At 38.6% G+C, this 23,940-nt stretch overlaps 1 protein-coding gene across 2 annotated transcripts in view; it reads right to left on the bottom strand.

The window, feature by feature from the left end:
- Positions 1-5,473: 5,473 nt before the first annotated feature.
- Positions 5,474-23,940, bottom strand: part of DDX10 (DEAD-box helicase 10) — a 175,604-nt gene continuing 157,137 nt past the window's right edge. Inside the window, exons 15-16 of one of the 2 annotated variants that reach the window (XM_058185011.1) lie at positions 20,900-21,024; positions 5,474-8,713 (exon numbers count right to left, since the gene is read on the bottom strand). In XM_058185011.1, the coding sequence (XP_058040994.1) occupies positions 8,545-8,713; positions 20,900-21,024 (294 nt within the window). In that variant the 3' untranslated portion in view covers positions 5,474-8,544. The remainder of the gene's footprint in view (positions 8,714-20,899; positions 21,025-23,940) is intronic. The other variant, XM_058185010.1, reaches the window with a different exon arrangement.

Below are 23,940 nucleotides of genomic sequence, written 5' to 3'. Positions count from 1 at the left end.
GAAAACGGAAATGAACACTGCATCCTCAGACACGACTGGACAGGGGACAACTTTTTACTTCTGGTTTGTATTATTTTTATTGTAATCTCTATTAACATTATTTTGGGGGGAGTTAAGCTGTGGAACAGTGAAATCACTACCTGAATGAGCAGGTGTGAACTGTGGTGTGTTACAGTGCAGTACTGCAGGCTAATTTTGCTGACTGCCAGCTGCCAGCAGTTCAAATGTCACTGGCTCAAGGTTGACTCAGCTTTCCATCCTTCTGAGGTTGGTAAAATGAGGATCCAGATTGTTGAGGGTAATATGCTGATTCTGTAAACCGCTTAGAGAGGGCTGTAAAGCACCGAAAAGCGGTATATAAGTTTAAATGCTATTGCTCCTTTTTTTCTTTTGGGAAAAGTGCTAAGAGTGCTATTGGAAAGAAGGTTTAAAACAGTACCAGTCCTTTCCAAGAAAAGCATGGAGAATCACTTGTCCAGGGTGGTATAAGTTTCCCTATCTTGGGCAGGAGGCTGGACTGCAAGACCTTCAAGGTCTCTTCCAGCCCTATGATTCTACTAAACTTGATAACAGTTTATCCAGAACTGAAAGCAATAAACCTTAAATACCAGCTGTGGCGAAGGAAAATTGTCTTGACATTTGTAGGCATTTTAAATGCATCTGCTTGGCCATTATGTGACACAGAATGTTAGGCCTTTGGCCTAGTCCAGCAATTTATTTTCACAGTTTGTAAGTCAGTATTATCTGCCAATTCAGCCATCTCTGATCTAGATCTAGAGCTCTTTCTATTGGCTATAACCTGAAGCTGTACTGTTTTATCAAGAAAGGATTTGAACCAGTGGTGAAATCCTCTGCGGTTTGCCACCGGTTCACTGCATGCGCATGGAGTGCAAGCCAAACGCATGCTTTGTGTGGAAAAAGGAGGCTTAAGAAGAACAAAGGGGGGGGGGAACAGCTGTGCCGCGTGATTTAGGATTTCCTGCTTTCTAGCGAATATAAATCGACTGGCACAGCTGATCGTCAGAAATACTGGTTCAGAAGAACTGGTAGCTACTGTACTGGTAGCTTTTATTACTATCGGTTTGTGCAAACCGGTAGCATTTTACTCCTGATTTGAACACCCTAAGATTTTTACAGTAGAGATAAATAGGAATGTCTTAAGGGTTGCTTTAAAACAACTCTTTAAAGGGTGGGGGAGGCAGCAGAATTATATAAACATTTCTGGCTGAGACCAAATTATCCCTACCATTAAATTAGGAACAGCGCTGCTATTTTTGAGAGGTAATGCAACAACCTTGAAATCTGAGCGCCTTTTGATTGCTATCGCACACAATAATCATAAGAGATCGAAATGTCAAGCTGAGATGAAACTTCAAAACTGATAGCTGTTTTGGAGTTAAATATAATTTACTACCCATTTGCAAACATTCTGAATCATGGTTTAAAATTATATTCAACATGTAGGGTATATCAAAGGTTGTTTTTTTTTAATTTTATTTTTCAACTCTGTCAAAAGTTATGTATAGCTTTTAAAAACAAATAAACAGAAGAAAACCATGAAAATGTTGTTGGGTTGCTTCTGCTGGACCTCAACTTGCCACGCCGACAAGATACGGAATTGAAATAAAATGCGTTCAGTGGATTCTCTCCATATTTCATCAGCAAACCAAGTGGAAGGACCTAAGTAATACGTCAGTGATGGCTTCAATCCAAAGAATTTCAGTTCTGTGCAAAGTTGATATCATGGTTCAATGCAGGCATCATTTCTCAATTCAGCCTGTTGCCAAATTTCACTGTTATCAACCTTGAGCATGTCAACATGTGTCCAGAAAACACATTATTTTTGTACACGACGGAGTTTTTCAGTGCAACCCAGTTATTTTTGTAATGTGCTGTGAAAAATCAAACCTACATTTTACATAATCCAGCAAGTCTGCTTTGAGAAATATTCAGTTTGAGCTTTCACCAGAATTCTCCATACAAATACTTTAAATTGGGGATTAGCAAACTTTTGGTGGTTAGGAATTATCTTTTATAGTTTGGGGATGTGGTAAGGAAGGGAAATAATGCAAAATAGAAGAGGGCATAACCAGGATTTTCTTCTCTCCCCCCCCCTCGAGTTGGAGAAAATTTGGGGAATCTTTGGGTTCTTTTTAAAACCAATTAAACTTATTTTGAGTCTTAACAGTTCATTTTTCATTTCACATTAGAGCGCTTTCTGGGAACTGTTAGGGCTATATACCTTTATGTTCTAAGCTCTAATTGGTAAAGATAAATTCTAGAGAACATGAAACAGCTTTGCTGGATCTAGTGATCTCTTTCAAAAGCAATAATCAGTCACTTGCTGCTGAGATGGTTAAAGCAGCCCGTCTTGCATTTATTTTAGGAATAAATATTATTAAGTAATATGATATACCGTTCTTTAATTCATATGAGCAAAAACAAGATAACACATAAATAAAATATAGAAATATATGGCTCCCCTTTATCACCTTAGATGATGATGAAATCACCTCCATAGATACGGATCTTGAACTATGCAAGGCTTTAAAAAGTATACATTTCAACTTTTTGCTGTGCAAATGTGATCTTACTGTGAACTTCTTTCAATAAAATGGGATATATTCTGTAGATTTGTTCTAGAATGTCAACTGTGATTTCCAATGCAAAGGTGATTCCATATACAAAATATTGATGAGCAACACAAATTTAGGAGTACAGTACTTCTGAACACCTTTGAATGCCAGATAGAGCTGGAGATCACATGTCGTTTAGAATTTCTATATCCATGCAATTCTTTTCATTTCAATTTGTCTGTGCAAGTGGGAAACAAAAGATTTTTTTGGGGCAATGATCTCAGCAAATATTCAGTTCTTATAATGTGATTTCGTTTTTGTTACTAGAGTAAAAGGTTCCAGGATTAAAACATTTAACTGAGATACTTAAATGCTGTGTCCAGTCTGTAGAGTGTGTGTGTGTGTGTGTGTATTCTTTGTATTTTGAACAGGATTTCCCCCCCTTCTGTGACATTAAATATGCCAGGTGCATGAAACCAAGAGCCAGAGTAGAGTTCAAAAAGCACTGTAAATTTATTTCATGTGACCTATACACAAGAATCTAATCTACTAATTGTCAGATTGCAAATTGGCCCTAGATAAGAGTCAACTGACTTCAAGGGGAGCCGGACTTAGGTCTCTTTTGGGGGCGTAGGGACTCCAGACTGATGATGCGTTTGACCCCACCCTCCGGTTCAACCTAAGTCAATCTCCTACAAAATATTACCAATTTGTGGCAATTTTGAGATGGGTTTGCTCTGTGTCTATCTTCTAAAGTGTTACCTATTCCCCTCAGCTCAGTGTCATCCACAATTTTGATGAGTGCACCTTCAATCCCCTCATGTAGGTCATTTATGAAAATGTTTGAAGAGCACTGGGCCCAAGACAGAATCCGGAGGTACCCCACTTTTTCCCTCCATGTAGCTGTAGTTTCATTGAGGATTACATGCTGAGTGCGGTTGGTCAGCCAAATACAAATCCATCTGATGGTGATACCGCTATATGTGGCTGAAGGCCCTAAGAATTTCAATCCTTCTCCTGTATCTTACCCCTGAAAAGCTAATGCATTCGTATTTCAGGGTATTTTGGCTTTCTAGAGTACTCTGCTTTGTCATCCTGGATGCCATGCTTTAAGGTGGATATAGATAATGAAGTCATAAATTCACAATGGCAATAAAAGTAGTGCTGGTTTTGGTTTTTTGTATACATGTTATTAATTTTTTTTAAAAAGAAGCTAAAAGCTAACAAAAACTAATATAAAAGGAAGGAAGGAAGGAAAAGACAGAAGAAAGAGAAAAGTATAAAAAGAAAAGAAATATAAAGCAACTGCCGCAATTTTCTTTGCAGCAAATAAAAAGTGCGATTATTTCTCACTCCATGATTACAAAAAGAAAAACTCTCTTTTTTAATTATCTATTTTTTTTACTTAATCATCAAAAGCACAAATTATTTCTTTCCGTTTCATGCAAAAAAAAATGTATTAAGGGGTTTCCAGTCAGCAGTAAATGCAAAAATAGTATTTTCTCTAATCAAGGAAGTATATTTAGCCATCTCTTCAAGTTTCATCATCTTCACCAACTGAATTATCTGGGTAATTTGAACCTTTCCACTTTTGAGCATATAATAATCTTGCAGTTATCATATATAAAAACAAAATAAGAATTTGGTTTGAATGGATATCTTTAGCATGGGACGAATCACATGATAGAAATCTGCTCAAGACATTTCATAAAGAACAGGGGGGAAAAAATCTTCTTTGCTTCTCGGCAAAGTATGAGTGGTTCAATGGCCTTGAATGACAGGGAGGTGCAGTTTAATTGAACATTTGGCTAATCTTACCAACAGCATTGGGACTAATTATTTAGAGGCATTATCTGCTTTTCTTGCTATTAATTTCCTCTCAAATGATGAAAAGTCAGCTTTTGTGGATTCTCTAAGCTCTGCATTTTCTGTGTTGAACAGGGGGTTAGTCAAGACAGTCTACAAAAACTCCTCCAACTGTGTCTTTGTATGGCTTGTGATCTCGTTTCAGAGTGCCAAAATTTCCTGGAGCATAATTTGAAATGACTGATACTGGAAATAAACAACTTTGTTACAGGAAGGCAGATATAAGTTGTGGACGAACTGATTGCAATCCTACTTCTTTATAAAATGGGGTTATAATAGGGGCTGCAAATCCTGATTCAATCGCCATTTCCTAGTGAATTTCACACATGGCTCTTGATTTTATGATCTTTAACAACTAAGGTAGAACACCACTGATTTGCTTCTAATGGTTCAATGCCAATTCTTCGAGTAGGTAGTTCTTTGAGTAGGTGAGTGGGTGGGAAGGAAGGAAGGAAGGAAGGAAGGAAGGAAGGAAGGAAGGAAGGAAGGAAGGAAGGAAGACTGACCGAATATCTAATAAAACAACTGTTGTGTCTGCCCCCCCCCCGAGCCGGGCCTGCTGCCAGAAAGTAACTTGGACAGTGAGGGGGAAGGGCCATCAGGACTTACCTTGGGAGCACTGGCTTGCCTGGCTCAGCTCCAGGAGCCAGAAACAGGCCAGGTGGAAGAGGCCTCCATCCCCTGACTCTTCCCCCCCCCCCAGGCCACGCCTGCAGACCCAGCTGACGGCAATCAGGCTTGGTTTCGTAGGCGGGAGAGGAGGGAACAACAGAAGCAAGGGTGGGCAGGCCTAGGAAGTGCTGACTCATGGAGCCACATCCCACAGGACATAAAAGGCAGCCAGAGCTGCTGTGTCTCTTTGTAACAGGCAAATCCACTGATTGACTAAGAGCTGAAGTTTTTTTCTAGGTGACTCACCAGCATCGTGGAAGATAACGGAGGCTCTTGGCAGACCCTGGCTATTCTGCTGCCAGAGCTGATAGTGACGGCTAATTAAGCCATCATTCCGGACGGAGGCAAGGGAGGACAGAACAACAACCAATCCCTCTTGTGCAATGTTTAATGTATTTAAACATTAATGTACATAATGTACATATAATGTACATGTATTTAAATAAATAAACAAAATAAAGTAAATACCAAGCAAAAGGACTACAAGTTTCTAACTACATGGCATAGATATTTATTTAAAAAACATGTGTGGCCTTATTTTATGAGATTGCTTTACTTTTTGGTATACATGTAGTCCTTACGTAACAATTACTCAGCAACTATTTGAAATTATGATGGTACTAAACAAATGGTACATATAACCAGTTCACGAACTTAGGACCACTGCAAATGTGTATGGGTCCCATAATTTAATAACCTAATTTTTTAAAAAATGCTGGTAACCCATTCACATTTACAACTGCAGGACTATGGCTACTGGTATTATTTAAATTATCACCCCCACATCTTAGAAAATAATCAGAAAATAATTTAAAAAGAGAGTGGCAAAAATGTGAGACAAACCAATTATTACTTGTACACAAGAACTGCCACAATCAAATTCTTAAGACGCAATTCTTGGAATCCTCTGTGGAAACTTGGACAGCAATTAATCAGAGAAGGCTTTGACATTGAGATAATATGGTGCCAGGAGTGGGCAAATTCTAACACAGGTTTAATTTAGTGTCTGATTTAGTACAACGCCCCTTTGGCTTTGATTTCCTAAGGAAAATCTGGACAAACGCTCAACTGAATTCGAACCAACCACGGCAGTTCCTAATATTGGAAATATAAATGGGGGCTGGTTGATAATCCTAACTTTTGACTATGGGAACATTCCACCAACTGTACATCCTATTGCAACAGAAAGTCCCCTCAGAAGATTCCCTGGACCTCTGCATAAAATAACATCATTTTGAGGGCACTGCTGTCCAATGGCTAAATGATCTAGATATCTGGGCCATGGGTTTAGTCACGCTTTTAGTACTTTAGTAACTGCTCATACATAATTTAATGTTATTCATAATTGTATTCCTCACTCATACTGTGTACTTTTAAAATAATTGGGTGTTTAGTATTTTGCTCACATTTTTGAGAATTTTTATGCACTAATGCTGTATTCTGTTACGCCATATAAAATATAATATACTGTATATTCCCCACCCGCCTGTCTTTTCTCATCTCTGCCTTTTTGACTGCCCTGCCCTCCACCCTGCCCCCTTGGCAACCTGCCTGCTGCCACCACAGCTGACCTTCTCCATCTTGTTTTTCCTGTTGCTGACAACAGGAGCCCGGACCCCTCTCCAGACATGAGTTGAGAGGAGGAAGGCAAGTTTGAGTCTGTAGAGGAAAGTGCAGAGCAGAGTATTGATCAGGTTTGGGGCTCAGAGCATACTAGCCTGATGGAGCAGCCTCAGCTGGGTCGATCAGACTAGTGACAGGCTGAGGCTGAGAGAGGTGAGCCACAGCTGCAGCAAATTGGCCAGGAGGCTCCAGGCAAGAACCGGGAGCAGCTACTACCTGTTAGCACTGAGGACAAGGTGGAGTCCACCCCTCCTCCTGATCCAAAGACATGTAGAATGGAGCGGAGACAGACACAATGATGGGTCAGCTAGACTACTCATGAGGAGACAACTTCACCTCTCATGAAGGGCTGCACCAGCGTTGCCTATTTAATCCCACCCTGAGGATTTGAGCGTTGCTGGAGCAACATGCCCAGTTCCATGCCTTGTGTGCTTGTGCCATCTTTCCTGACCCATTCGAACTGTGGACTGCTTTCCTGGACTTTTTGGGTATCTGTTGAACTCGGTTACCCAGTGACTCTTGCCATGTTGAGCTCGTGCAACAGGGGTGCTTTCCGAGGACCTTTGGGGAGGGGGGTTTGATTAAACACTTGTAGAACTCTTGCTGTATCTGTGTGGAGGGGTGGCGGAGCAGGGCAGCACACGTGCTTAGTGTGTGCTAAGGTAATTGCTGCCCTTTTGTACAAGAGCCATAAAGCCTCTGTGCAGCCTCATGGCTCCTTCAGGCTCCTTCGCAAAAGGCCAGGTTGGTAATGCCTCACCAACAGAGGGAGGAGTGCAGGTCAGCTGGGGCTGTCAAGGGGCAGCAGAGTGCAGGGTGTCTGTAAGGTCTGAGAAGGGGAGGAGTTATAGCAGAAGTGAGTGTGGCAGACAGGAGAAGCATGATGATGGTGTAGACCTGGCTCAACAACCGGGAATAGCAATAGCACTTAAAACTTATATACTGCTTCATAGTGCTTTTACAGTCCCTCTCTAAGTGGTTTACAGAGTCAGCATATTGCCCCAACAATACTGGAACTGCCGTTGATAAATGGTGTTTTGCCTAATGACTATTTCATTTAGTGACAGAAATTTTGGTCATTTGGTCAATTAGGGTCCTAACTTGAGAACTACTTGCATTTAGAAAAGTCTGCAGCAGAAGCTGAGCTCTATTCTCCTGTGGAACACATTTCAACGTGCATATTTTTTTCCTGCTAACGATGTTGAAAAATGTACACTGTTGGAACGTTATTTAGTGATTGAAATGGAATACTTGAAAGATAAAAATCTGGAAATACCCCATAAGAAGAATTATTTGTATTTTGATTTATTGATAGTTGACTAGAAAGCAAAAGCAAGGAGAATTTATATCAACATTGAGAATATCAAGTAAATGCTTTAAGGAAAATTAAAGTCAAACCTTTTCTTATTTTGGGAAAAAAAGTATTTTTATATAAATATTTAAAATATTTTATGGGTATCCATTCAATTTTGGTCATTTTACCTTATAAAACTTACCCCAAGATGGGAAGGATTTATCCTTCTGGGTTACTCAAAGATTTCTGTACAAAGAATTATTACATTTTAAAAAAACCAAAAAAACAACTCCTGGCATCTTAGAAAACAACTATTGAAAGATCTGACAAAGACATTTACAACTTTCATAACGGAGTATACCTAGGATCTAAAGAAGTCATGAAGAACCCATCAGAGAATCTATACTTTCAGATGTTTACACATGGATATTTTTTGGCATTCATTTAACCTTGTCTTTGCTTAATAAAGATAAAAATAACTGGAATAACATTGCCAAGGGGAAAACAAGAGATTTAATTGTTGAGCAACTGTAATACTAATGCTTCATCTTCTGCAAGGGAAAGACCTGTATCTAATGGTAGCAAAGAATCCTCTTGGTTGACTTTCATCTTCTTCCTCTTTTGTGGTGTTTCCACTGATGATTTGCTTCCGTCCAACCGCCGCTTATCCATTCCACGTTTGCTGTAGAAATAAATCATTCTTTTACTGTTGGAATTTAGGCCAATCAAACTCATATCAGAAAGTAACTGGATTTAAATGAGAAAATGTTTAATTACAAATTAGAGACAAACATGATAATGATGTGCAAGGAGAAATTAAGCTTGGAGAATTCAAAACCTAAATTAAGAAATGGTCTCAGGCTGCAGTAATAAGGTTTTAAAATAACAAATGTGTGCTTAGAAATAAAGCAGGGAGAAAATGAAATTGATCCAGGAAAATATGTCACTTATCAACCATCCCTGGTGAGTTCAATATCCCCAATTATTGAATGACGACAATCAACACAAACATGTATATTATACGGAAATTGTGTGATTTACATAATTAATGGGAACCGGCATCATATATTTACCCATTTAATCTCTTCTAATAACTATACTCATATAGTACAGATCTATTCCCTTGCTCGGGAATTTTGGGAATTGAATTCCACACTACTTAAAGTTGCTGAAGTTGAGAAACACAAAATAGATCAGCCCTCCTAAATCAGATTATAGACACATTTGATCCAGGACCTTGGTGACCAATCAGCAGGACCTAAAAGAATAGCCCCCAGATCTTCTGCCTCTAAAGATGGGTAGTTTATACCAAGAAAAGACCTGAGTATTTCCCATCATTTCAAACTAATATCATTCAATGCTGGATCGAAAATGTTCCGCTTGGAGTTTAGGAAGGAAATTCTGGCTTGGGGCTGCCTATCATGCTGTGACAATGACTCAGTCTCTCCCTATTTTTCAAAAGGTGATTCTCTTCCCTTCTACCTCACCACAGGGAGATGGGGCACGCGCGCAGTGGGTGTTCATATTGCATTTTGGGGGTTCATGCATGTTTGTGCACCCCTCTGCACCCTATTTTGGGCCTGGAAGGATTCCTGGACCAACCTGGAAGCCAAAAATGGGTGAAGGGGGCGCATGCTTGGGAGATGGGGCACATGTGTGGGGGTGCATGCATGGGGGGTACTCACACTGCATTTTGGGGCTGCACGTGTGCACTTTGGGCACTCGGCACAAAAGGTTCACTATTACTGCTTTATACATTCTAATGATGGCTAAAACGCTTCTTTGCAATTTTAAAATTTATAAGAAGGATTAATGTTGGATGCATAAAATGGCAGCTGGTGTATAAATATTTTAAATAAATAAAAACAACTTTTAACAAACAAGATAAGACTCCTCAAATCTCTGCGTCTGAGTCTGGGCCTGGATCAATCTCTCTCTCCCGCCACCTCTATCTACCTACCTAGCTATCTTAATTTGTTCCAAATTATCAGGAATGCATTTCTTTTAGGCTATTATGAACAGTGTATGTGTAATGTGTGACAGTACGTTCATATTGGAGATGAGTATTAGAATTGAGATACACAGCTCTTCATCAAAGACCACACATGAAATTACCAGCTGTGTTGGTAATCAATGTGAATATCTTCTGCTATGCAACAAAGTATGGTTTTTAAAAAGAAATCCTAACTTATTAGAATCTGTATTTGCTGACCAGTATCAGCCAACTGAGCCTTCCCTATCTTCAAATAAATAACAGAAAAAACTATTCACATTTTTTGCTATGTGTGTCTAGCTAGATAAAATTGGACTTCCATGTTCTAGAGAAGGACTGTAAGTGCACCATCCATATGTTCTGCCTTCCTGGCTCTCATCTTTTATCTAGCTATTAAACCAAAGTAACAAACAGAAGGTACAATCATCGGGGAACAATACATGTGTAAATCCAGAACCTCATATTTATTGATAAGAAACAATCGGACTGTTGAAATCTTTAGCTGCACAGAATCAGATACAGACTGCATTGCACTGATTTCATCATGGGTAAACCTAGATCCAATTCACAGACTTTATTTTATTGTTCTGTATTGATGTCTTCATAAGAGGTTCTCAAGCAATCATTAAACTATGCTTGAGTAAACTGCTTATGGGTGAAATGATAAAATATGCCTAGGTCCAGCTGGAAGAAAATTTTATTCTTGTGGCAAGTCATTGGAAAACATAAATCAGTTTCTATCAAGCAGTGCCAATGAATGGACAGGACAGGAGGACCCACAAGTCATTGCCAGAATTAAAGGAGAGACATGCTGGAATAACCTCTGGCCTATCTAATTGAGAAATCTATTCTCAGAGTAGTTTCTTGAGAAACTAATAAGCAGAAAATGAATGCAACTGTGCATTCCTGCCAGTGGTCTCTATCAAAAGCACTGAAGAGTATCCTGACTCTCGCACTGGAGGTAACTGATAGCAACCCTGTCCCTTACTTTTTCAAAACCTAATCATATTTTAAGTAGACTGATGGAACTCATATGAGCTCAAACGGGGTGAAATGCTACCAGTTCGCTCCAGTTCAGGCGAACCGGTAGTAAAAAATGCTTCAAAAAGTAAAAAAAGGTTCTGAAGATCACAGCTCTGCCACGCGATCATCGGAACCATTTTTAAAAACTTTTTTAAAGCATTTTTTTTTACTACCTATCCGTTTGAACCGGTAGTAAAAAAAAGATTTTAAAAAGTAAAAAAAAAAAGTTCCAACGATCGCACGGCACAGCTATGATCATTGGAACCTTTTTTTACTTTTTTAAAGCATTTTTTTACTACTTGTTCGGGTGAATAGGTAGTAAAAAATGCTTTTAAAAAGTTTTTTTTTAAAAAGTTGCTCACGCCCACCCAGTCACATGACCCCACCACCACCAAGCCACACCCACAGAACCGGTAGCAACAAATTTTACATTTCACCACTGGCTCAAAAACATTTAATTTATATATTGCATGAAGCCATGGTTTGTTTAACTAACCATAAATGGCTATACTTATTAGATTTATAATTAAATTAATTATAATTTTTTTCCAATAAGGAAATCTGTAGTTAGTTACCATGGTTAAACATTAGTATTGTTTTTGCTGAATTAGTTTATTACTTTACTCCATAACATCTTCAGGGCTGGGCTATTCAAGCATCTAAAATTCTTTATAAATTTCAGGGACTGGATTGCCATAATACAGGTAGTCCTCGCTTAATGACCAGTCGCTTAGTGAACATTTGAAGTTATGATGGATCTCCCCAGCTACTTGCAATCTGGTAACATTTTAAATGTTATGCAATCAAACAAATTAAACAAATGACATGTGAAAGGAAGCCCTTATGAATGTCTACTTGGTCTTTAACATGAGATCAAAATACGAATTTGACTATCTCAACCACAAGATGAATGAAAACTTGGCCATACACTACTTTTGGCTATTTGAATTTGGGATAAGATTCTGCTAGATTCTGTCTTAATGGTCTATCACTATAGTTTCTTGATATGCCATTTTTGCATAGTATATGTGGGATGATCTCTCCCACACAATATCTGCCCATACAACTACGTGCCCTTCCCTTAAATACTATCATTTGATAGGATCTTGGCAGTGCACCTTTTCTATAGTCATCCCAGCCCTCTGGAACAGTTTCCCACCCAAAATTCAGCATATTTTAACTTTTCCAGAAAAACATGAAGACCTCACTCTGTTCCCAAGCATTGGGTTAAGGTGGGGCTGAGTCTGGTAGTCTAGTGGAAAGACTTGTTCTTTTTTTTAATTCATTGTTTTTAATTTATTTAATTATTAATAAAATTTGTATAGCCACCCATCTCAGTAAAATAGACTCTGGGCATCATACAACAATCCAAACTAATTCATTTTTGTCAACCACCCAAGGTCACTACATGAGATAGAAGGCCATATAAGTTTTTTAAATGAGTTGATAAATAAACAAGCAAGCAAAGTCTGCACAGAATAAGCACATAGACAGATCTTTTGTCTTTGCTAACTCTAAATTTTCTTTTCTTATGTATTACCCAGGCTAGAACAGCTTTCTCTCCATTGTCTTGGATGTCAACGCCCATCGTACATATTTGGCCAACAGTCTGGAGTGACAGAATATTCCAGAATGTAATCCAAGCAACCAGAAGGCTTTGCAAACAGCTTTGGGCCAGTCAATTTCATTTAGTGATCTTGAGCAGCTTGTTCAGTCTCACAACGTTCAATTTAATCACCATTAAGCTGAACGTTACCGCAAGATTGGAAGAGATGGAGAGACCTAGACCATAGAATCGCCAAGAGTCAGACACGACTGAATGGATAACATCATCATCATCATCATCTAGCTGAAGTAAACTCTAAATTTATTATCCTGATTTCTGACAAAAAGATGGATTTTTAAAAAATCACATGCCATTGTTAACTATCGATTTAAAACAAAGTTTGCTCTGGATTTTGATATAAGGCAAAAATATCTTTGAAGCAAACCCCCTCTCAGATGGATGGATGGTGTGTGTGTGTGTGTGTGTGTGATTTCTCTCTCTACACACACACACACACACACACACACACAAACACACAGTTATACAAGCCATATACTCATTGCTTTACATTGTAGCCAGTGTCATTTCTTTAGTGTTGACACATGAAAAGATATACTTAAATATTTACAAAATGTGAGGGGGTGTACTCACTTCTGTGATATTCTCTCTCCCTCCCTCCCTCCCTCCCTCCCTCTCTCTCCCTCTCTCTCTCTCTCTCTCTGTGTGTGTGTGTGTGTGTGTGTGTGTAAAAAATTAGGATACTTAAATCAGGTTAAGTAATACAATTTCTTATCCAATTTGCAATTCAGCCAATTATTTCTATCACATGAATGGATTTTAAACCAAGGAAAATTTCAGTTGATTGAAATTGCAAAATAGGGCATCTGTTCATAATAAGATTAGTGATTAAAACACTAATAAGAAAGCATAACAGATTCAGTATATAAAATAGGCCGCGTCTTGGAGTCATTGCAAGTATCTTTAAAATGAGCGATCACATATATGTATCACTCTTTCTCTGATATCTCCTGGGCAATCAGTTCCATCAGAATGCATTTAGGCATTTTTGTGAGGAAGTCGTTTTTTAAATAATTAAATATGTACTTAAGAGACCAGTCTGTGTTTTAATTATTCCCAGTTACAAGAGCTGAAAAGAAAACCATGTCTGGCACAAGAAAAAAAAATGGAAGGAAGACCTAAACAACCATTGGGGGTGGGCAGGAATGTGTATTTACACCTGAGGCCAAGTGTATAAATAGTCCTTGACTTACAACCATAATTGAGCTCAAAATTTCCGTTGCTGAGCAAGATGGTTATAAAATGAATTTTGCCCCATTTTACAACCTTTCTTGCCACAGTTGATAAGTGAATCACTGCAGTTGTTAAGTTAGTATTGACTTTGCTTGTCAGAAGGTCACAAAATTGTGATCACGTGGCCCCAGGACACTGCAACTGTCATAAATAGGAGTCAGTTGCCAAGCATCTGAATTTTGATCATGTGACCGTAGGGATCCCACAATGGTCTTAAGTGTGAAAAATAATCGTAAGTCACTTTTTTTTAGTGCTATTTGCAACTTTGAACAGTCACTAAATGAACTGTTGTAAGTTGAGGACTATTAGAGAGGTTTACTGGAGGTAACAGGAGCCCCACATTAAAAAAAAAATTCTTTTGACCAATGAAGGTTCCAATCACAGAATGATCACCTAAATAAGGCAGGTCCCCTAAGAGCTGCAGCTTCAGAGGTGGTATTCAGCTGGTTCAAACCGGTTCGGGCAAACCGGTAGCGGCCCGTCCCTCCACCATGGCTCTATGCTGTCCTATTTAGGCACATTTTTTGAGGCCAGGCAGATGCGCGGAAGGCACGTGCGTGAGCAAAGCACATGCACGGGGCCGGGCACATGCACGTAGGTGGTGCCTCCGCTACATTTTTGATGCTGGCCGGAGCGGTAGGTAAATTATGTGAATCCCAACTCTGTGCAGCTTCTGTACAAAGTGTAGCAGTGAGAGAAGCCTTGAAGAAGATCCAACTGCCCCTGGTTTCATGCACTGTGACATGTTGCATTTTTTACTCTCCTCTCAACTAACTTGGCTTCATGTGGAAAACAGGATAGAAAAATCTTACCTACCACTACTAAAGTATTTCTCTTTTTTTTTTTTTATAAACATAATAAAAAAATCATTGTGAACAGATTATTGGTCAAGTACATCCTTAAACATATTAATTTTAACCCCCCATTATGGTCTAATACAATATATTTTCTTAAGTATTTCTTAAACTGTAGAGATCAGGAATGAATTAAAAGCCAAATGGTTTTATGCTGAGAGAATATAAGGTTTTCCAGACAAATGTAGAAGCAACTCTCACAGATATCTCACTGAGTTTATAATCCAAAGCTTACTTAGAAAAAGGCAGTTTGCTATGTTCCACTGGACTGTTTATACACTGAACATGAGCTTTACTTACAGCATCCACAAAGTGGTTCATCTTGGCAGCTAGTTGTTATTTGTCAGCAGAAATATACTGAGAACATTTCTTTGTTGAGTGCTAATAAGCGGTGCATTTAGATTCATATTCTACCTTTTTAAAGTAGTATGCTTCCTTTAATAAGTTCTCTATCTCCACAACAGGTGCCTTGTAAGATAGATGATCAGTTAAAGAGAATGACTAGCAAGAGCGAAGAATGAATAGCGTACTTTAAGTATGCTACTTTATGAATGAATAGCATACTTTTAAGTTAATGGGAAATACATCACTTAAAACAAGGTCAAGAGCTGTTGTCTCTCATTCCAGAATATAGGATAGAGAACAATGCAGCTAAGTAACAGGAAAGTAGACCCACATCAGAAAGGAAGCATCTTAACAGTAAAAGCAGTTTTATAATAGAACCAATTAGCCAGAAAAGTGGTAGAATGCCATTCATTGGATATGCTGAAATAGACAGCCATCTATTTAGATTGCTTTGATCTGATTCCTATATTGAGAAGAGGATTGGACTTGATAGCCTTAAATGGCCCTTTTTAGCTCTAACTCCCTACACCAAAATAAAAGAGAAGGACCTATATGACAGATGGTGCATCTCTTCAATAGACAAGACATTTCTGCATTTTGTGGGGAGGGGAGAAATAAATGTCACTTTAGTTAATCTCTCAATTTAAAACTAACGAATGCACTTTTCTAGGCAGTTATTTAACTTCATGCAGTTTAAATACAGACTTCTTAAGGTCTGCCAGCAGAATGCAAAATTTACCAACAGTCTCTTGAGAATTGCTATTTTGCTAATCAAAGACTCTGGGTGGCAAACCACATTTGGTACATTTTAATTTCCAAGGCCAAAGAAAGATTTCTAACGAAGATTAATTAATACAGGCCCTTCTGCGGAGCCTCAGAACGACTTCCTCCTCACTCAGTGTCAGAACACTGCACGCAGTGGGAATAATGAAAATACATTATATGGTGTGCTAGTTCTCTTTTCCAGCAATTTGTGCTCTGAAAATGTTCTCCGCTCAGGTTTCTACAACCATGAAGCCAAATGCCCTAAGAACTAAAAATCAAACAAAATGTGGACAAAGCTATCTTAGTCTAAACAAGAAAAAAAACTCCCTACCCCCTCTCCCACCCCCTCTCTCTCTCCCCCATTCTCTCTCTTACACACACATAGAGGCCTCATTAAATGGCCACAAAATATATTAATACATTAAATCTGTTCTTATTCAATTGTATTCTTGACCATGTGCCAATGCACATTTCAGGACACTGTAAAGTTTTGGTAGGTTTCATTCCCATCTCAATTAAAAAAAGTTTGATACTACAGAATAAGGGTATTGTTGTGTTCAGGGGATTTGTGTCTTCTGGTCAGGCCTTTTTGTCTTTTCTATGTTATTCATTGCTTATTGGTTTAATTAATTATACATTATTAACCCATTTTTCACAAAATTTAGTTTATTCTTTTTTCATGTAAAATGGGTTAGCTGTTTGGTATTCCATTAACCCTTATTATAGTTAGAGCTGCCTAGGTTTTAATGTGGCTACTCTGTGTTTTTGTATGTTCTAATTCATTTATTTCTCTTGAGTGTTTAGTCTTGAAGGCAACGAAAATAATCCTTATATTTTTTTTCTAAAAAAAACCCTTTTAAATCAACTAGGTCATATATGGCACAGAATGATGTTTGAAAAAGAGGCAGCCAAACAGATTTTTGTTTGTGGTTAAAAGGTGAAGATACTCAACCTAAATCAAATATAATCTACATTCATAATGCAGCAACTCTCTAATCCTAGGCTCGGTCAGCAAAGCATTATCTTCTCATTGCTTCAGGCACTCAATTTCATCTTCCTTTTCTTTTCTTTTCTTTTTTCTTTTCTTTTCTTTTCTTTTTTGTCTATTGGAACTGCTGCTGTCAAAGTTGTCCTCAGTGTCATCATTCACCTCTACACAATACACACCCTCCCTCCTTTATGGCAAATGAAATTAAAATGTCCTTCAACAGCTGATACTGTTCAGCCTTTAAGCCACTGCTAGCTCTTTGTATTTTTTTCCTCTCCTCTTTTCACCTTTGCTATTACACTGTTCTGTTTTTTTCTCCTACAGAACCCCAAAGCAATGACTGATTTATACATATGTTGTATATTAAGGGATTGGAGCCGGCGGCTTAAAAGAGCAACTAACCCTGTTAAAACAAAATACTAAGGTCAGTTATGTGCAATAGCAGAAATATGACATCTTGTGAACATCAAGCCTTATAGAAAAGAGAAAGTCTTTCAGAAAAACCCAATGCCATCTTTATGCCTTTCTAGTGTTTGGCAATATTAAACTTAGATTGCAAAACTGGATAGTTTAAGGAGGTGGTTTTATTTGTTTTAGGATAATGTATATTTCTCAGTTAAACATCCTTCCAAAGAACTTAAGAACCAACTAGAGTTCTAAATGAATCTGAGATACTACGCCCAAACAAAGGACTCATTTTGCATTCAGTATGTTTTTCCCCAGTTGGACCATAAGGAAGGCTGAGCACCAAAGAATTGAGGCCTTTGAACTATGGTGCTGGAGAAGACTCCTGTGAGTCTGTTGTCCATTGGTCTACTAATCTGCATCTAAGAGAACCAGAGCAACTAATAACACTGGCTTGATAAAAAAAATCATTTTAATTGTGGTATCCTTCTAGACCACTCAGAGGGGAAGAGAGATCTCAGTTTTATGTAGGGGTTCTGGGGTCAACATTCACCTCACTCCTGTTTAACCTTTACACAAAGTCACTGACTTTGTGTAACTCCTCAAAGTTTATTTGTTGGTTTGGGGCTAGATGCCATCAATAGACTGATAATATCCAGTTATACTCCTCTATTCTTAGATGACCAAGTGATGCCATCAAGTTTTTTCTTGATGTGGGGGATAGAGGGTCTCCCATAATTAGTTCTGAATAGGGCTGCCTTAAAAAGTTCTCAGAAGTTTGTAACTGATCCAGAATGCAATGGCACAGGCAATTGGTTCTGAGTGTACCTTGACCTTCATGCATAAGCCTGGATTGTTTATGAGACTATCTCTCTCCAAGACTTAATAGGGTGGGCATGTTCATGTCACTTCTATTAAACAATGTCATCTTAGCACCCAGGAAAAATGCTTTCTATATCGATGCACCTTCCCTATAAAAATAAGTATCTACAAGATATGGATGGCCCCGATTCTGCCAATGAGCTGTTTTCTCTCTCAGACATTAGGTAAAATCAATTTTAAAAAGTTTTAATTGTGTGGATATGTAAATAGTTTTGGACATGGTGCAATTTTAGTTTTCTCCTATGCCACCTTGAATCCCACTGCAGGTTGTACAGCAAATTGAGTATCTGGTTGTCTAAAGTCCTCTCCTAATTCTTCTCTCTTTTAACTATCAGTATACTATTGACACGGTGGCTCAGGGGCTAGGACATTGAGCTTGTTGATCGAAAGGTCGGCAGCTCAGCGGTTCGAATCCCCTAGTGCTGCCGTGTAATGGGGTGAGCTCCCATTACTTGTCCCAGCTTCTGCCAACCTAGCAGTTTCAAAAGCACGTAAAAATGCAAGTAGAAAAAATAGGGACCATCTTTGGTGGGAAGGTAACAGCATTCCGTGCGCCTTTGGCATTGAGTCATGCCACATGCCACATGACCACGGAGATGTCTTCAGACAGCGCTGGCTCTTCGGCTTTGAAAAGGAGATGAGCACCACCCCCTAGAGTCGGCAACGAATAGCACGTATGTGCGAGGGGAACCTTTATACTACAGTTAACTACACAATGAGGGTAAAATGCTTACAAGGCTGCATGAACCTTTGAATATCAAAAATGGCTCATCTTAAATGAGAGACTGAAGGCATTTTTGAAGCATTTCATCAGGGGAAATGGTTAGCATCAACCTTCAAATCACAATGTTTTCCCCAAATATCCATTAAATGATAAATTCAATTACTGACTATAATTAAAAAATATCTACTTAGCAAAAGTTATGGTTAGGAATTCAGCCTGAGGAAAAAAAATGACATCTTGAATCCGCTGAACTGCATATTCCATTTAGAAGTGAGAACTAAGAAGAACAGCCAAGTATGTAAGAGATTAATTGAAGTAATGAAAAGACTGATCAGAGCTTTGTTCCAAATCGACATTCCTTTTCAACACAGTTGAGGTACTAGAGATATTAAAAATTCAATTTAACTTGCCTGATGAATATTTAGCTTTGCTGCTACTGTCCCCTGTGCCTCTCCCCGCCTTCTTATTTAACATTATAATTGCCTTAAACAAGCAATACAATAAATGACACCAGATAGATGAAAAATTCATTTCACTAAGCTTGTGGAGGGATGTGGCTTAAAGGTGATTTGTTAAATAGCAGATATAAAATAGTGGATTATACATATCTTTCATCCCTTAAGGGATGAGATAAGGAAAAAATTTGCCACCTGTGGTTGAAAAGACTTTTCTTAAGCTTCCTCTAACCAAGACAAAGCGTCAACCTTTTCCCAAAACCATTAGTACAAAGTTGAATTTTCTTTCTTTCATTACATATATCCTAAACAAAAAAAAAAAAAGATTGCTTCTGTTTTTTCTTGGTTGGTATTTGTATTTTTTATTTTCTTTTTCACTAACTTTAAAGATTGTCTTGTTAATCATATGTAAACTAAACTACATAAGTAATTAAATATTTTTTTTAAAAAAACATACATTTAACTTACTTCACTATATTAAAAGCAAGTGTGAACAAATTGGGTGAGTGGACACCTTCGGCCACCCTATTAAGATACCAGGGCAGACCCGGGGTATAGTTGGAAACTATGACTACTTCACAAATCTTTTTTATAAAGGGTTGGGCATGCCTTGCATGAAAACGAGGACTGGGACTTGAATTCTGTCCACTCTCATGCTTTTTTAAATCCACACAGGAAGTCCTGGGATTTCTCTTGTCATGTGTTTCCAGGAGTCCCAAACCAAGTCATAACAGAAGAAAGGAAGCAGAAGGGAAGGGGATGTTTTCCTGCTGTGGCTATGCCTTTTCCTTCACTGTACAGGTAGTCCTTGATTTATAACAGTTCCTTTAGCGGTTGTTTGAAGTTACAACAGCACTGAAAAAAAGTGACTTATGACCATTTTTCACACTTACAATCATTGCAGGATCCCCACGGCCACATGATCAAAATCCAGACACTTGGCAACTGACTCGGTTTTATGACAATTGCAGTGTCCTGGGGTCACGTGATCCCCTCTTGTAACCTTCTAACAAGCAAAGGCAATGGGGAAGCCAGATTTGCTTAACAACCAGGTTACTAAATTAACAACTGTGGCAAGAAAGGTTGTAAAATGGGGCAGAATTTACTTAACAACTATCTCAAGTATCTCTATGAGGACCCATGGTCTCAGCTAGCAATGGCAGCACCGCCACCCTCCTATTCACTCAGATTCTCTTGAAGTGGAGAAGGAGAAGCCAGATAGCCAGGTGAAAGAACTCTGGAAGCCCTGGCAGTTCTTCTCTTGCATCCTTTGGGTACAACAGTCATGATCATGGGGGAGCCAAAGTACATGCAGCTTATGCGCAGAATCCGTCTTACCACTAACATTTGTGTTATCTGTAAATATACCTGCTTGATAATAAAGCCATGGATTTAAATTAGCAGCTATTCTGCAGTCTCTTGTCCATCATTGAATAGTCTAAGCTAATTGACTGATCTAACTGCAGCAGAATGACGGTAAGTTTGACTGATCATTTAGCATCTGGTAAGCTAGAGAAGAAGAAAACAAAGCAAAACAAAGAAGGAAAGTAAATTAAAATGTCAATGCAACAAAATACCTGTGGCTTTTTGGAAAAATTTCTTGTTTGTCATCTTTGTATCCATCTGGATCCGGAAGTGTACTTGGATCAAATTCCTCATCGCTGTCACTGTGATCCAGAACAGCTACAATGTCCTCTTCAATCTACAGAAAGATTTGCAGAATTAGATACCTTTATGCATTATTAATATCTCAGTTAGTTCCAAGAAAAATCCATTTGAGGTATACATAGGAAAGAAGCTAACGAAGCACTTAAGAAACTGCCCTTATATTCTTTCTCTAGTACCAGCACAGGTATGCATGTAAGGATCTGCAATTTCTTCACGTAGCTGCATCTTTTTCTGGGACTGTGCAATTGCTAGCTACAGCTGTTGCCTAGTCCTAGAAAAAGATAGGTAAAGGTAAAGGTTCCCCTCGCACACATGTGCTAGTCGTTCCCAACTCTAGGGGACGGTCCTCATCTCTGTTTCAAAGCCTAAGAGCCAGTGCTGTCCGAAGACATCTCCGTGGTCATGTGATTGGTCATAACTAAACGCCAAAGGCGCATGGAACGCTGTTATCTTCCCACCAAAGGTGGTCCTTATTTTTCTACTTGCATTTTTTACATGCTTTCGAACTGCTAGGTTGGCAGAAGCTGGGACAAGTAACGGGAACTCACCCCATTACGCGGCACTAGGGATTCGAACCGCTGACCTTTCAATCGACAAGCTCAGCGTCTTAGCCACTGAGTCACCGCATCCCTTTTAGGAAAAGATACATTTGCCTTAAGAGTTGCAGACAGATGTTACATGCACACACCAGAGCATAGTGATGTACCATTCTGCGTTGAAGGCTCCCACAGCGTTACTATTATAATCACACTTTAGGTTTTAATGCCAGTAGAAAACAGGAGGGGAGGGGACTCCTCTTTGTACACTGGAAGCAAAAAACTTGAATGATGTGTTTGTATGTTTGCCTTTAATCAGCAGGCCTGTACCAGAAATACATGTAAAAAGGCAATACAAAGTGACTTCAGGAAGATTGAACACAACATGGAAACAGACATAGATAGAGAGATTATATCTTGTAAGAGAAAAAAAATGTCATTTTTTGACTTCCGCATTAAACACACATTTAATAAGGCCATATTGTTTTATATTACATACACATTATGCTTTTACATTAAACCAGTTAAAAACAAAAAGTAGACTTTTGTGATCAAACAGTTCAGTAATCAATGTTCCCCAGGCTGAACGGTGCCTGGTAGGGAAATGAGCACACAGAAGAAACCGGCTATGTAACTGCATGGAGTTTTTCGGTAACCTTGTCTACACCACTTTTTAAAAAAATTCTCTTTTAATACTGAAAAAAACATTTAGAAATAGGAGGAAGAAAATAGACGTGAGTAACCGCTTTAGAAGGATCTACGGTAATTGCATTAATTTAATAATAATATCATCAAAGGATATTTTGCTCCACCAAAGGAACAGCATTTTATCATGGTTGAGTGTGATAAGTATGTGCTCTCGTGATGCAAAGTGCTATGCTGAACAGGTGCAACCATATCAGACAGGTCTTAGCTGAAGAGGTAGACTAAATCTGTTGTTATACCAGTCATGAGTGGAGCCCTTGATATCTGGAAATACTAAATTTATCAGACCTGATAGGTGGATTTAAAATGCCAACTCCAATCTGAACATGTGGCTGATTATGCAAATGATAATGATAATAAGAAGAAGGAGAAGGAGAAGGAGAAGAAGAAGGAGAAGGAGAAGGAGGAGAAGAAAGAGTCTGGATGGCGGGCATGGGCAGCGTTGCGACAGGATGGTGTGCCCTGGGGCTCTGGGATGAATGCCGAAATTCCTGCTGTTCTGGGGGTTCTCAATGAACCATAGCTATCCTGGAGTGACAGTGAAGAAAGAAGGCACTGGCCAGCATGAACAGGAAAGTTGCAAATTCCCTGCAGCACTGGTATCCAGCCTTCGACCCAATGACAGGAAAGGCAGCCATTAGAAGCTGCCAAAGTCAGGGACGGCCACACGAGAAGATTGTGCAGGAGGCAAGATCAGAACAGAGTATTGTTACTGGGCGAGCAATTGGTCTACTCGTAGGTAACATGAAAAAACTTTTAAAGCTCAAAAACTCTCCTATTTGAAGTTAGCGGCTAATTGGCATGTAGAAACTTGGAGTGAGAAGAAGCAAACAACAAAGAGGATTTACAAGACAAAAGCGCTAAAAGACACAACATTCCATCTGGATTTAAAAGTGGTTTTGGAAGAAAATGTAAATGTTGGAAGGAGAAGAAGACTGAGAGGAAACATCTTTCGCTAACAGAAAGGATTGAATAGAGGAGTTATAAATGACATTTTGCTGCTGGAGAAGAAAAAGAAGGCGAAATTGTATTGTTTTGTCTAGAGGCAGGAGGAACATTGGAACATTGAGGAGTACTTGTTTGAACAGCTGTGGTAAAGATCAAGATTCAGATTGAAACCTGGATAACCTAGAAAAAAACACATTTGAACTGGCTTCCATTTGGAAATAGAAAAAAAAGCGGGGGGGGGGGGGGGGAAGAGAGAGACAATATTTTTGACTTGAATTTGGACTATATATAAGTTAAGATAAATAAATCTAAAAAGTTTTTCTCTTCATATCGAAAACATGGAAAATTGGGAGGAATTATAGGAGATGTTTCAAATGGTGCGAGAGTCTTTTAATGGGAACAAACAAGCGGAATTGTGGCTTAAAAAAAAGAAATGATGACATAATTATGAGGAAACAAGAATAAAATATATAATTTCAACAAATAATGTTGAAAAAGAAATGAATGAGGATAATATAGATGATCATATTGGGATTGATAGTGAAAAAATAAAAATGGAGAGAGAGAAAGATATTTTAAAAAAGAAAGGGGAAAAAAAGAAAAGATTGGGGGGAAAATTAAAAGAGTGAAAAAAATAGATGATTACACTGGGATTAGCAGTGACAGAAAAAAGAGAAGACGAGGAAATAGAGAAAAATTGAGGGGGGAAATTAAAAGAGTAAAAGTCAGAGAAAGGTGGAAAAGAGGATGCAAGAAAGGGA

This window comes from Ahaetulla prasina, chromosome 5 (genome assembly GCF_028640845.1).
Source record: "Ahaetulla prasina isolate Xishuangbanna chromosome 5, ASM2864084v1, whole genome shotgun sequence".
Taxonomy (NCBI): Eukaryota; Metazoa; Chordata; class Lepidosauria; order Squamata; family Colubridae; genus Ahaetulla; species Ahaetulla prasina.
The sequence above is the reverse complement of the archived record's forward strand: the minus strand, read 5'-3'. Positions and strand labels throughout refer to the sequence as shown.